The 14,801-nt window shown below is 37.8% G+C and overlaps 2 protein-coding genes across 11 annotated transcripts in view; one reads left to right on the top strand and one right to left on the bottom strand.

Annotated features, from left to right (window-relative positions):
* Positions 1-3,192, bottom strand: part of CENPP (centromere protein P) — a 149,153-nt gene extending 145,961 nt beyond the window's left edge. For both annotated transcript variants that reach the window (XM_065642451.1, XM_065642450.1), the window contains exons 1-2: positions 2,699-3,192; positions 580-734 (exon numbers count right to left, since the gene is read on the bottom strand). In XM_065642451.1, coding sequence (XP_065498523.1) covers positions 580-716 — 137 coding nt within the window. In that variant the 5' untranslated portion in view covers positions 717-734; positions 2,699-3,192. The remainder of the gene's footprint in view (positions 1-579; positions 735-2,698) is intronic.
* Positions 3,193-3,521: 329 nt separating this feature from the next.
* The window catches only part of NOL8 (nucleolar protein 8), a 49,536-nt gene continuing 38,256 nt past the window's right edge, over positions 3,522-14,801 (top strand). For 8 of the 9 annotated variants that reach the window (XR_010606806.1, XR_010606805.1, XR_010606804.1 and 5 more), the window contains exons 1-12: positions 3,522-3,542; positions 4,009-4,192; positions 4,364-4,426; positions 5,245-5,323; positions 5,818-5,965; positions 6,809-6,879; positions 7,197-9,111; positions 9,385-9,501; positions 10,764-10,883; positions 11,230-11,314; positions 12,152-12,296; positions 13,939-14,022. Coding sequence is in view for 1 of the 9 variants with exons in the window: in XM_065642647.1 (XP_065498719.1) it covers positions 4,054-4,192; positions 4,364-4,426; positions 5,245-5,323; positions 5,818-5,965; positions 6,809-6,879; positions 7,197-9,111; positions 9,385-9,501; positions 10,764-10,883; positions 11,230-11,314; positions 12,152-12,296; positions 13,939-14,022 (2,966 nt within the window). In the remaining 8 variants the exon portion in view is untranslated. The remainder of the gene's footprint in view (positions 3,543-4,008; positions 4,193-4,363; positions 4,427-5,244; positions 5,324-5,817; positions 5,966-6,808; positions 6,880-7,196; positions 9,112-9,384; positions 9,502-10,763; positions 10,884-11,229; positions 11,315-12,151; positions 12,297-13,938; positions 14,023-14,801) is intronic. The other variant, XR_010606810.1, reaches the window with a different exon arrangement.

The raw sequence follows: 14,801 nt of genomic DNA, 5'->3' as shown, positions 1-14,801 counted from the left end.
CTTTATGTTCGCTGCCGGGCAGACACGGCCTTCATTATTAGCCTTGAGATGCGAGTAACCACTCTGAGGAATGTACAACAAAAAAAAAGCTATGATGCCTTTACTCATCTAAACGACTTATTTTATATACAGAGTGTACATTTACTATAGAATATCAGTTAAATAGTGGAAATTAAAAGCCCTAAGGTAGTACTTCTTTAGCATATAACTAGTCACACCTGTACAAGTCCCCAGTTTTTTAATTAAGTAAATGTGTGGAGCTGTTTCACAGTGCGTAATGGAAAACACGGCCTTTGCAGGGCTCACACAGTAACGTAGCTGTTATCATGCTCTGATCACTCCGACTGCCTTTATTTTAGGGGGAAAAAAAAAAGGCAAAAAACCCCAAAACTAGCAACAGAAGGCAGTAAAAAAATATCAACTATTCATTATTTGTAATTTTTTACCATATATAGCCCATGCCCTAAACAAGATCAGCACTTTAAGAATAACATAAAGTCCCAACATAGAGGCAAAAGCTTATCCTAAACGATTTTGACAAATAAACATTATGAATCCAATATATAAAAAAAGGCATACATTGACATTAATATCTCCTCATCAGAAAAAGAAATGGATTCTTGTTGGTTATCTTCATACTTTTCAGCCAATAGTTTAATTTCTTCTTCCAGTGACTGGATTTCATCTTTGTAAGCGTGGCAAAGGCTGCTGTCCATTTCTCAGAATCAATGTTACTAGATAAAACAAGATTGTTATATTTCTTAGATCAAATAAAAAAATAAACCATTTTCTAAATAAATTATTTTTATCCAAGGAATTAATTTAAGAAATGAAAATATAACATTAGGCAATTGTTTCTCCTACCCCCTCTACTTAAAATGACAGTTCTGTTTTATTTTATGACTTCTGAAAACTGAAGAACTGTTATGTACAACTTTTAAATACCCCAGATAGCTTTGACAAGTATAATAATTTATACCTCTGTAAAGAATTCTAGAGTGCCAAATGCTGCCGTTTGCTACGGAAGATTAACATATAAACCTTGATCCTCAGCAACTAAATTTTACAGGAATTCTGTTACCAACTTGAAAACAGAATTAGGTTTGCAGTAAAACTCCACTCTTAATACTACAGTACTCTGTCATCAATGTAACCCCTACTTAGACCATAGAAAGTCCACTTAGACACTGGTCTGTAAGCAGACATTACAAGAGCAGAAAAGTCACTTTTTCCATAATTCTAAATGTAACAAAGCTTTCTAAGAAACACGCTAACTCATTCTGCTAAAAGCATCATGAACAGGAAAAAAATCTGCTTCCAGTGGATACAGGAAACTACTAGACATCAGCAAGAATGTGACAAAGAACACACTTCTGACTTGACATAAAAAAACAATAAATAAGTTTTCTCCAAAAAAATGTAGTTTTGTTTCATTAGTTCCTCAAAAACTTAATTCACCAAGTCCAAATGTAATTATTGAACCAATTTTAACATACAGATCACGGCATAGCCTCCATACAGAGAAGTTAAATCAGGTATCCAATGTAGGTAAAAGCTTGCTTTAAGAATCTTTTTAACTAATCATAATTTAATCCAGGAGTGTAACCAACTATTTTACATTTGCTGTAATAGAACAACAAGCTGTTCTGCAGGTAGAAAGCAAAGAAACTGAATCCGGCTTTGAGCAATTCACCTGACGATCCACCTGATTAAATGAGGCACAGCTGTTCCTACTAGCACCATAACATAATATGCCTTTCAAGTAAACAGCAGTAAAGAGACACAAAGAAAAAAAAAAAGTGTTTTGCAAATAATTCGAAATAAATAAACATCAATTTTATGAAAAAATAAAATCTGACATTCAGCCTAGACATGGCACATTCAAAGGACTGTGGGCAACATTATGCAGCTCAATACTGATGCATTAATACTTACAACTAGGAAAAAAAAAAATCTAGGTTTACATGTTTTTAAACAACCCCTACTGTACTTGCAAGGTCCACACTAACACGGTTCAATAAAAAGGGATGAAAGGGATGGGGAGGAAATAGACTTTCGTTGGTTGATTTCATAATAACATTCAAAACACGTTTTGCAACAAAAACTTATTTAGCGAATAGAGAAAGTACATGCAATTGAAGAATCACTGAGATTGTACCTACTCATGACTTCCTCTGAAATTTTAAAGCAATCTTATGCAATGTACGTCAACAAACAAGATCAACAGGGACAAGAAAGAGAAGCTCTCAGCTTTTAATGCATACCATTAGGTTTGCTTGTTTTCATTTGTTTGGTTCTGAACTGGATACACTGAAGGAAGTTTTGGTCATAATACAGAGTATGTAGAGTGGAAAAAAACCAAACAAACCAACCAACCAACAACAAACATCCACACATGACCATAACCAGAACTTCATGCTAGGTTTTTAGCTAATTCCTCTTTGAACAGCTGGCTGTTTTGAACACCGTAACAGAGCAGATATACTGCTGACGGCTGTTTTAACTCCAGTGATTTTACTAGACTACAGAAGACTCAAAGACTAGTTATAACTTCAAAGACCATCACCTCCAGAAAAAAATATCCGCACATCCTATTAAATAAAACACAACTTTAACGGCAATCGTTTCTCGTCACCGTAAGCGTACACAGACGTATCTTTTCGTGCATTAATGGTAAATATTTCACATTTCTACATACCTGCCGGTATACACGCCTAGGCACTTTTGAACTGCCAGAAATGAAGAACATTCAAGAGTTTGTGAGAAACGAGCTGGTGGGGTTCTGCGTGTCGCTGCTTTCCTTGCACCCTCCGAACCTCACCGGTGACGGCTGGAAACGCCTCAGACGAGCCGCTGCTGTCCCGGCCCGTCCCAAAACACAGGCTGAGACTCACAGGTGCCAGAGATCGCCCGGGCGGCGCAGCGCACGCCCAAGGAGAGCGGCCTGCGGCCCCCTCCGGCCCCAGAGCCCCAGCAAGCGGAGGGGTCCCGGCAGGCCCGGCACCCCAAGGCCGGCGCTGAGGGGACCGGAGCCGCCGCGCTGAGGAGAGAGACGCCGCGCGCGCCCCGCGCCGAGCGGAGAAGCGGCAGCCGCGCTCGCGCCCCGAGCCTTCGAACTGCGCGCCCAACCAGCCCGCGGCGGGCCTGGGCGCTACCACAGCGCTCCCCGAGTAGGGGGCGCCGGCTACGCCTTCATTTCCCTCTCGCGGAGAAACAGAGCTGCTTGAAGGAGGCGGTTCTGAAAGTCAGTGTTTGATATTGATAGCGAAATCATTATTTTGTTAGCTATTCCCTTAAATTTTTTTTGTTAACGTCTTGCAGAAAATCCCCCTACTTTTCTTTCCAGTTAGTTACACCCGAACCGTCTGCGGTCACACGACCCAGCCCGTGTGCTCCCCTCACACCTGACCGGTCAGAAACATGAGGCCAGAGGAGACAATGAGCATCCAGCGGCCCCAGGAGGCGGAACCCAGGGAGCGCTGGGAAGGGTGCGGGGGGGGACGATAAATTGAGTTGCGCTGCGAGGCTCGCACATGAAGGCGGTGAGGGAGCGGGGCGGCCGCAGGGGCTCCGGAGGCCTTGGAGTGGCGGTTCCCGAGGGGTCCGGGTCGGGGCCTGGGTCTCTCCTGGGAGGCAGGAATTGGGTCTAGGGGTGGCTTGCGCCCTCTTCCCCTCCCCCGCTTTGCTCCGCCTCGTCCCTGTGTCTCTTCCCCCCCTCAGAAAATCCCTAGCGAGGTCGTACCGGTAAGAGCCGTTGTCACTGTCACGCACCCACTCACAGGCTTCAAGGCTTAAAAAGAACCCAAAACCTAAATCCTAGTTACGTACGGCAACACTGTTCAGTGGCGCTGGGGCGGAGCCCGTCATAATATTGCAAAGCAAAGGGGCCCTCTTCCCCAAAAAGTTCTTTGTGGAGGACGTATGATGGAATTATTTATTCCCTAATTTGGTATTATGGTTGCATTAATCTGTATAGTGTGTTAGGGAGCTGTTACTGCTTTCTTACAGAAACGCGGAGTGTGTGTTACAGGTGGGACAGTTTGACTCTTCAACATGGAGGAGAAAACAGTCTCAAAACGCTTGTATGTTGGAGGGCTTGGCCATACGGTTTCTAAGGCTGAACTGCAAGAAAGATTTGGCAAGTTTGGGAATGTTTTGGATACAGAGATTATTACTAGAAAAGATGATCAAGGTAACAGTTTTGCATTATTCTTTAAAAGTGAATTGTTTTTCAATGTGTTGTGTGAAATGCTGTGTGCTTTTGCTTCAGAGACACTTTATTTTTAGGAAATAGCTTAATTTTCAGTTTTAAAGGAAACACTGAAATGACACAGAAATTAACTGAATGTTTATTGCTTATCAGGGAACCCTACGAAAACTTTTGCTTACATCAGTGTCAGCATTTCTGATGCAGATCTTAGAAAGTGTAAGTACTTTTTTTTTTCTTTAAGTAATTTATGTTTTTGAGCCAAATCAGGTTGTGGTTAAGGTAGACCATGTTTGATTCTGTTGTCATATTAATTTTCTTTAAGCTGCAATTTTATGGAAGGTGCTTTACTGGAGTTTTCGGTAAGTAGATGTAAGAACATTAAGAAGACTAGTTGTGACTGAAATAAGCGATTTATGAGTTTGTTCTAACCCTTTTATGAAAATATATAGGAAATGTGCTTTGAACGCTTTCATCAGGTCCATAAAACATTAGAAGGGACTTGATATGAGAGGAAACCCAAAGCAGAGTTTACGTAAAGCATGCTTCCCAAAATGGTTGGATTACAAAACTACTGGCACTGTTATAATACCACCTGTGTATTGCATAGCAGCAAAATGACAGGTGAAGATACCTGTACCCAAAGAGAGGGGTTGGTAATGTGTCCTTTTATCTAGGGAATGCTGCTGTTAGGAATAGGAAAGCTGAAGTACAGAAGTTCTTATGTAGAGAAGGACCTGTCCAGCCGTCCTGTAAAAACTTCAGAGTATATGTATCTGAATTTTCAGCTTTGAATTTGAACTGAACCGGACAGACTTGAATTACTCTTTTGAAGTCAGAACTTTAATTTTGGACGAATACCTACTTGTTTAAGATTTGGGTATTAGACCTTTCAAATACAAACTTAAATCAAGTGAGTAATGGAGTATAAGATCATGCTAAAGAAACTTTAGTCTGTCTTAGAGGGAGGCATAGTTAGGTCTAATGTGTATTTTTTGGTGTAGAAAATACTCACTTCCCATTTCCTTGTTTTACAGGCATGTCAATTTTAAATAAATCTAAATGGAAAGGAGGGACGCTACAAATTGAGTTGGCCAAAGAAAGCTTTTTGCACAGGTAAAAACTAATAAACAAATTTTGTTGCTAAAGTTACCCTTTTCTGTTTATCTGATAGCATTCTGGCTGTGCTTTCATCTGCTATGCTCTTATTCTTTCTAGTTCTTGTTTACATTTGTGGACTGTTGATGCATATTAGATACTGCAACATGTTGTGCTTCATTATTCCCTTCAAGCAGGCATGTCAAACTCATTTTCACCGGGAGCCACATCAGCCTCACGGTTGTAGTTACATTTATACAGTCCTAAAATTGCATTCAGCCCTTTGAAAGCAACCACGAGGCTGATGTGGCCCCCGGTGAAAATGAGTTTGACACGCATTAAAGGTAGATCTGTTAATTTCCTTAAGTTGTGAATGGTTACTGTTCTGTGGGAGAGAATCATAGAATATCCTGAGTTGGAAGGGGCCCAGAAGGATCATTGAGGATCACTGCCAGCTCTAATTTAACACACAGGCAGACCTTTTTTCACATATGATGTACTTTTTGGTACAGGCTCACAGTGGAGAGGGAGGAGGCAAAGCTGCAGAAAGAAAAGCCACCAAGAAATGACAAAACATCTCTGTTAGACTCACTGAAAAAGGCTGGAGTTGTAGACTTTCACATGAAAGCAGTACCAGGTACAGAGGTGCCAGACCATAAGGTATGGTGGGGTAGATGTATGGAGAATTAAAACAAATCAAAAGCCAGAATCAGGCACAAGCTTATTACATCTAAATTTATGTCAAATCTGTACTTTTAATAAGTGTGACAGTGCGACTTGTGAAAAGTAGTATAAAAAACACCTTATGTGTAGACACATGGAATGTTCCTGTCCTTCTTTGTGATGACTGAAAATAATACTGTCCTCTCTATCATGTTAAATTAGTAAGTGCTTTGTTACTCATCTATGTCAGGAATATCTCTGTGTCACCCTTAAAAGCATGTAAAGAGAATGTGTCTTATTTCTATACAGCATATACCTTTTTGGTGGATGGGTTGTCAGGAACTAATCTCTGTGCTTCAGCTCATCGAACATGCAAATTTAGGCAAGAAAAATTACATTTACTGCAAAGTTTTCAAAATCGTTTGTGAGGCACAATATGTTTTTGGAGAGTGTGGGGATTTTTGATTTTTTTTTTTTTTAGTGCGAAAGGGGAAAAGGGCAAAAGAATAATGATCCTGTCTGCATAGTTGCCACTGTTAATTCATAAACCAGAACCCTTATGTTAAAAATAGTACTTGTAAGGAAATTCAGTTCTTTATTGTCACTTCTTATTTGCGGGTTGTAAAAATTTGATTGATTGGTTTTGGTTTGTTCTTTTTTTGAGAAGGAAGCTAAGTTGCACATTACAAATATATCTCATTTAAGAGAGTAAACAAAAAAAAAAACGGGTCACAGATGGTTCCTTATTAGTGTTTCTGTTATCAAAGAACATACATCTTGGTTTATTTCAGAGTTACTTGCATTCCTTTTTTAACACTGATTGTTTTTCCTTTCTTTTAGAAATGGATTGTTGGTAAATTCGGTCGAGTCTTGCCTGTTCTGCACCTTAGGAGTCAACAAAAAAATAAAATATCCTTTTCCTATTGCTTGGGCAAAGGTACAATTCCCTTTTTTCTTTCATCATATGGGGAAACATTTGCTTAACAGTCTTTAATATTGACTACTATGTTACACTTGATTTACTGAATCCCTTAAGTAAATCTTGCAGTAAGTTTGTGTGATTTGAAGAATTTTTTTTAGACTGCAAATCAGTTGCTTAAAGGCTTATGATGATGATGTTGAAAAGGACTCTTTGTCCTTTCGCGTAGAATTTAGCCTGTTCATAAAGACTGGAAGTCTGCTTGCTGAAAGAATTGTGTTGTTTTATTTCCTTAACTCAGACTAACATTGTGAAGTATGACCCATCAAAATACTGCCATAACCTTAGGAAGCTGGAGCAAGACTTGACAGATGTGGTTCCTATATCCGAGCTTACTTGGCACTTGGAAGGTAGAGATGACAGCATAAACAAGAAGCGGCAAGGAGAGTTCCCTGTAACTAAGAAGCCACCTAAAAAACTGCGGCAACTGGGCAGCGAGGCTCTGAATGGAGCAGTCGTTCTCCCTTCTGGGTGCCAGTCACGTTCAAAAAACGCAAGCTCATCACAGCTAGATCAAAGATCAAAATCCAAATCCAGTGAGAAGTCTAAAATGCTTCCATCAAGCAGTCTTAATAGTAAAATATCAGGGAGAGGTTTATTATCAGATAAAAGCAATGTTTCTGGAGTTACAGCCCAAAATAATAGGAGTGTTTCTGATAGTGATGTTGATTCTGAAGAGGAAATCAGAGCAATGGTAAAGAGAGAGAGAGAAGTACAGAAAGCTGAAAGTGTTGAGACTGAAAGCGACCACTTGGAAATTGTTGGGGATAATTTTGAATTAAAATACAACAGTCACTGGTCCTTAAGCAATCCAAATGCCATAAAGAAAGCTATCAAAGGAAGTTACAAAGATAAAGAGACAATGGAATGTGATAATGGTTATGATTCAGCAGATACAGATGAAATAATTGCTGAAAGTAAAACTCCAGATCTAAATAGCAAGAAAACTGCAATTTTAGAAGATTCTAAACAGGTGAAGGTAGAAAATAAACAAATATTAACTAACAAAAAATGTGATTTGGTAAATGACTCCTTAGTGAAAACTCGCAATTTGAAAGAAGGAAAAGGGGAAATTAAAAAAACCAAAATTTCCGCTTTGCGGGGTACAGCAGTTAACAGTACAACAAAGACAAGTGATAGTGAAAGCTCTTGTTCAGAGTCCGAGAAAGGGGAGTCTGAAATCAGTTCTGATTATGAATCCATGATGCAAAACTGCTATCACTTAGACCTTACATTAGATGACTTAAAAGCATTAGCTACTGAAAACACGGGGACACCAGCAGAAGAATCAGACAGTGCACAGAGTTCTAATCAGCACAGTGTTGAAGAAAATTCCAAGGGTAATGTTGTAAATAAAACAAAACTTTCTAAATTTCGCTCTGGAGTAAAGAGAAAATGTATCTGTCCTGAAGAAATAGTTGCTGCAATTTTAGCAGGGGAGGAGAATGCTGATGAAGAAGGCTCCAAGGGACAAAATAATTCGTGTTTGAAATATCAGCCCTTCAGAGGAATAGGGTCCCTTTGTGAAAAACATTTACCTAAGGACAGCACTGGGTTGAAGAAGACAGCTGGAGAAAGTTTAGGCCTTGAAGCTTGTATTTCTTATGGTGGGGAGAAGTCATCTAAAAGGCAGCCTAAGAACCATCCTTTGTATTCACTTGAAGTCAGCAGTAAAAAGAGACAAAATATGCGTTGTGAACAGCATAGGGAATTGTCGACAGAGGCTGCTTCCTTGGCAGGTGAGAGTGATCAGCCTGTTTCCCAGTCATGTTTGCAAGGAAAGAGCAAAAATGTGAATTCTTTTCAAGAAGACCAAAATTCAGAGTGTGGAGCTGTTCCTAGTACTGATGAGAGCAGTGATGTGGATAATAAAGTTGCAGTGTCACAGAAACATGTTAAACGACAACTGAAAAGCCCAAAAGCGCTTTCAAAAAAATTGAAGATGGATGTAAGCAATAAAAATCCAGAATGTGGAACTAATGAGAATGGTAAGACGAACCTTTTGGAAAATAAGGAATTTTGTCTTCATGCTACTGCTTCAGAGGAACCTAATACAAAAAAGAGACAGTTGCAGGATAACGAGAGGCGGCTGGCAGCTCTTGAAGAGAGGCAGAAAGAGAGGGAATTACAGAAGAAACTCATTCAAGGAGCTCTTTCAAATCTGGTAATCACACTCACAACTTCTATCTGAATAGTATGCGGTAAAAGAAAAAGGGAAATTAATAGACTTAAGATATTTTTAAATCGTATTATGGAATTTCTGGTTACATTTCTAGTTTTCTTTTGAGTATATACAAAATGATGTTTACCTAATTTCTGGAATGTCTTGAGAGTTGTGAGAGGAACAGCAGAATCCTCCTTTCATGTCATGGAAATGTCTTACGTATGACTAGCATGTATTTGCTATGTTTGACTTGACAGTTTCACTCTTACATAGGACAGCCAGCCAGCAGGAAAGCATAAACACATCATATTCAATTCAGATGTGGAAAGTGAAGCAGAAGTAGATGAAATGTTGAAGAAAGATGCGAGTTTGGGAAATATGCATGAAGAAGTAAGTGTCATTGGGAAAAAGTCCAGTATTCTGTCTGGTAATTCCATATCAATATGGCTATGCCTTTTATTCTGAAGATGATTTTTTCATAGTGAAGTGACAGAAAAATGTAGATAAGGTTTGAATTAATATGAGTGGTTCACCTATTTTTGCTAACATGAAACAGGTTTCAAAGAACTTAATCATGCATCCGATAAAGCTGGAGAATGTGGAGGATTGGTAAAGAGATTGAGATTTGTAGAAAAGAATATGCTAAAAGAAAAACAATGTTTAAGTTATAGTGCTTATACATAATTAGTTTTGAAATTTTTCTGCAATTAGTTAAAGGAAAGAGAAGGGATCTGGCTCAAGTAGTACAGGACTCTGTTTTTTCTAACACTGTGGACAAAGAATCTTCTATTAACACAGTGTCTTGTTTTTAAAGTGAGGTCAGGGTCCAGAGTTGTTGTGTGGGATTTCCTCTTTACACTTTACCTAATTCAGACCTTATTTAGCTAACTCCTCTGGATTTTACTGCCATACTTTCGGCACAATTAAGTACTTTTTTTCTGAAATAGAACTTCTTGTATCATCACATTTTTTTAGTCACATCTCTGCTAAAGCTTTAAACCATTTGGTTTCCTTTTGTTTGTTTTTCTTTTTTTTTTCGTAAATGCATCAAGATTAGGACTATTATTACTATTTAAATAAAACCTTCTCTCACTTCTTCTCACATTTAGCATGTTTTTCACATATATATATTTCTTACCTTGTCTTTAGAATCTGTGCCCTGTCTTTTATTTTCTTTAAAATAACATCTAATTCCATGAAAAAAATGTTTTGAAGCCATGGAGTGCTTACCGTTTGTAATCAGGGATATTTATCAACTGACTTAAACTATGTAGTAGACTTTACACCATAAATGAGGCTTGCTCAGAAAGGGTATGATTAGACATTGATATTTTTTAATTGAAAATTGATCTCCCTTGACATAAGGAGAAAGTTGGAGGTTTATATCTAACTCGTATTTTAAAACCTGAGTTACTCTTTACATGGATATTTTGCCTATGTTAAAATTTAATAGTCCTGTAAAAAGAGGATTGTACAGGGTATGTATTCAACATAAGATTTGAAGTGCATGGATCAGCAAGTGAGCTAGTTGTTCTAGAAATTGGATAAACTTTTTCAGATAAACTTTTTTCATGTGCTTTCCAGCTTATAGTAATTTATTTTCTCAAATTTACTTGAACAGCTGCTTTTCTGTATTTTGTTTTTTAACAAAGGATGAATCTGCTCCTAAAACTTCAGGCAAACTGTTTGAAAGCAGCGAGGATGAGCAAGATGATACAGATGATGAGAGATTCAAAATTAAGCCCCAGTTTGAAGGCAAAGCTGGTCAAAAAGTGAGTGAACGCATTAATGTAATTTAGTTTTCTTCTAAGTCTCCGTAACGGAATTCAAGAAGAATGTAACATGTAGGTTTGCGTATTTGCTGAATATGATTTTGACAAACTTGCAATGGAATTCTCTTTAAAGAAAGAAAACAGTAGCCATGGAGAAAATAATGTGTATTGGGGAGTGGGAGGAGTTTCTATGATGTTGTCATCTTTGAATACAGAGAAGTTTCTGGAGAGGACATCAAAAGCTAATGGTTATTAGTATGTTGCCATAATGATAGTAAACAAAAGTTACTGAATGTTGCTGGGTTTCTTCTCTGGCACTTAATAGGATCTATTTCATTTTGTTTAGCTCTTGAGATTGCAATCACGGTTTGGCACAGATGAAAGATTTCGTATGGATGCTCGATTCCTGGAAAGTGACAGTGAAGAGGAAGGTAATCCTGCTCATGTTTCATGGTAAATGATAGTAAGAGGGCTGTAGCATGGAGGTCTAACTTTGGATGCTTGAAACAAGGGCTACTTTTGCTTCTTAGGTGGTTCCTTAAAGAAAAGAACCCAACTCTGTGGCTGTAGTATGTATTGGTAGCTGTGTTTTCTTATATGTGTATGTTGCAAAAGTATTAGAATGAGACGTACTTGATTGGTAAATCAACATCTGAAAATATTTTTTTAATATAGGGTGATATCAGAATGCGTTCATTCATATTTTTCACAAAATAAGTGGCAACTTATTATGATAAACCTTTTGACTACTACATTCATTTAAACTGTAGTCATCCTGCAGTCTACAGCTGATTTGGCAGCCTTAGAAAGATTTAAAAAAAAAAAAAAAAAAATTTTCAGCAGAAGGCAGAAAAGCTGAAAAAGGCAACAATTTTGAAATATTTCTTCCCCCAGTGCAAAACTGTTGATCTAGTTTTCAAGATTTAGAATTTATTTCTGAAACTTAAAATTTTGCCTAGTTTTGCTACTCCCTTTGCTTTAGTGTAACCTTCTGTACCGCATCAATGAGTGGCAGAGTAGTTGCACGTTTATGTGATATCAGCAGGGAACAGGTTAAATAACTGATCTGATTTTCACATGAAATAAATGCCCATGACATTTCTAATCAAAGTTTTTACAGTGCAAGGAATAAAGCCTCTAGATTTTAATATAAGGGAAGTGATGTCTTGTTATCCGTGAGCTCTTCTAATACTAATGTTGTATATCAAATGTTACGGGCTTACTCAGGCCACAGCAAGGAAAAAATAATGTATTTATTTTTCTCCTAGCAGAGACAAAAATCTCGAAGGCAGATGAGGAAGAAGAGCTTGCTGCGGAGAAAAAGAAAAATCTGCAGATCCTGGGAAGCCTTTTGAATATCAACCTGGAACAACCTAAGACAACTAAAACAGCCACAAGTGCTAAGAAATTCAAGTATGAATTATCTGTTATCAGAAAAGAAGGAATTTTAGGAAGAGTTAATTTTTGCCAGTGTTTCACAACTAACATTTCTGCCCAGCTGACCAACAGAAGTATTTCCTTCTCTGCTGTGTGCATTTGAAGTCAGCCTTTAATGCAACTTCCCATCCTGAGTGTCCAAATAGATTAAACAACTGGTAATTGTCATTATTTTAGGGGGAAAAAAAAATTATTGGATGCCTGCGTTTCTTCTAGAGATTTGAATGATTGGATAGTTGGTTATGAAAATTAACATTTTAATAAGTCCTTGCGTATGTAAGATGTATTTCTGTTCTCTGTGGAGACAAACTTAAGTTGGCTAAACAAAGAACGTGTGAGCTGGGCAGTGGGTCAGTAAGTTTGACCCTGACTTTCATAGCAGGGAATAAGGTTATTGTTTTTTCTGACCTACAGGTCATTAGCATCAAACTTCTTTTCCAGTGGAGATTTTTTTTTTCATTTATCTATATTTCTGCTTTTGAGATATTTCTTTCATAGATTAGGAATTCGTTATATGTTGCTGTTGGGTGTGCTCTAGCCTTTGTTAGAGGATGATGAGATAGGTTTGGAAATATACTATTGGAAATAGTGTGACATTTAATTATGCACTTTAACAGAGATTCATCTGTAGACTGCAATGATGGAACTTAGTAGTGTTAAGGGTAATGAAATACTGTGCAATTAGTACACTTTTACTGACAGTCACTATTGGAGCTGCAGCAGTTGACTGCCGACTGCTAAATACTGTTGTGACTGCTGCACAATCGTATTTAATTCTATGACTTCTGTACAAATTTTTGTGTATTTTCTAGAGACTAAGCAGAGGGGAAAATAATCTGTGCAATGCCAGAGGTCATCTTGGGAAAATTTTGTGAATTACAGTGTTCTCTAGTGCTGAGTGACTGATATAGTATGTAACCTTTTAAAAACATTAATCCCGTAAGCATTAATTCAGGGAGAAGAGGGGAAATAAGTGATTGCCTTCTTGCATTACCGTAAGGCAGTGTGGGCTTTGCTACACTAGTATTGGGGTCAGTCTGCTTCAGGTCATGGACTTTAAGATTTGCAAATCTGTGAGAAAAAATATTAGCTCTCAACATTTCTTAAACTGCTCTAGGTGAAAGTTCCCAAAATGTTTAAATTCTGGAAGGTGGGCATAATGAGATTGTTTGTTTCTTGAGGGTTTTTTCATTGTTTTGTTTGTTTGTGTTTGGTTTGGTTTTTATACTCTTGGACTGTTTGAATTTATGCAGTGTTTGGTACTAGAAGAAATAAATACAGATAGATATATCAGTATGGATAGCCATATTGATGTAGCTCCTCAAAAGCTGAACAGGTGCAGGTATAAACTTACTGCATAACACACAACTTGAGGTCCATGTTTTATGTGAAGTATTACAATTTGATTAAAGCCACTTCTGTTCCTAATTTTTCCTGACCCAGACACTGACTAGCAGATACTTTCTAAATGCCAGATAAGTTTTGGATTGATTTGGAGCTTTTTTTTTTGGTAAAGAAGTCCGTGTGAATTTGAATCTGACTGTAAAGGTTTAGGGTAGCTTTCATTTGAGCATTTAGCAATATCTCATGGGTTTTCTTTTCCTTTCTATTTTTATAGAGATATAAATGCCCTCCGCTATGATCCCACAAGACAGGACCATGCAGTTTTTGAAAAGAAACCAAGTGCTCCAGAAAAAGAGAGGTAATATTACAACTTAGTAACTAAAATTGTGGTGCTTCTTCCTGCAGAAAGATGGCTATAGCAGAAGACTGAGTTTGAAGCTATACAGACTGCTCTGTTTTTTCTTTAGTTCTCTCTGTTATTGCTAAAATCAAGATATAATAAGAATTGTGACCTCTAAAAACACCACGTAATGTCATCTTTTGTTTCTGGTCCATCTACTCTCTGCATGCCATTTTCTGTCTTCCTTTCTCACCTTCATGCTGTCCCTCTGCTTCAAGTCATGGACTTTAACATTAGCAAATCTGTGAGAAAAAAATATTAGCTCTCAACATTTCTTATGCCAGAAAAAAATCTCTGCTAAATATCTTAATTTATATGCTATCACATATTAAGAGAAAAGTCAGGATGTGGTTGATTATAAAGGAGACTTGTTCCTGCCTTTAGAGTCAAACCTTAGATGTTTCCCCACTGCTTACCCTCAAAGGGTGGGTAAATTGGAGGGGGTGAAAAGAAATGGGGTGAAAAGAAATGGGTCAAAAGTCTAAACCAGAAGAGTAGTCATGGTGCCCTATAAACATGTTTCTGGCAATAGGAAATATCTTATTGCCAGAACCTGGAATTGCTAAGAAAGAAGACAAGGAGAGGAGAAAGAAAAGGGGTGGGAAAGAAAAGGGGTGGGAAAAAAAAATAAAAAACAAATTTAAAATTTAACTACTCATTAGTGTACTTAGATAAGTTAGGGAAAACATTAATAGCAAGGTTGCCTCTTAGGGAACCTTTCTTTGAAAAATAAATGT

The sequence above is a fragment of the Caloenas nicobarica genome, chromosome 11, assembly GCF_036013445.1.
Source record: "Caloenas nicobarica isolate bCalNic1 chromosome 11, bCalNic1.hap1, whole genome shotgun sequence".
In the NCBI taxonomy this organism is placed as follows: Eukaryota; Metazoa; Chordata; class Aves; order Columbiformes; family Columbidae; genus Caloenas; species Caloenas nicobarica.
The sequence above is the reverse complement of the archived record's forward strand: the minus strand, read 5'-3'. Positions and strand labels throughout refer to the sequence as shown.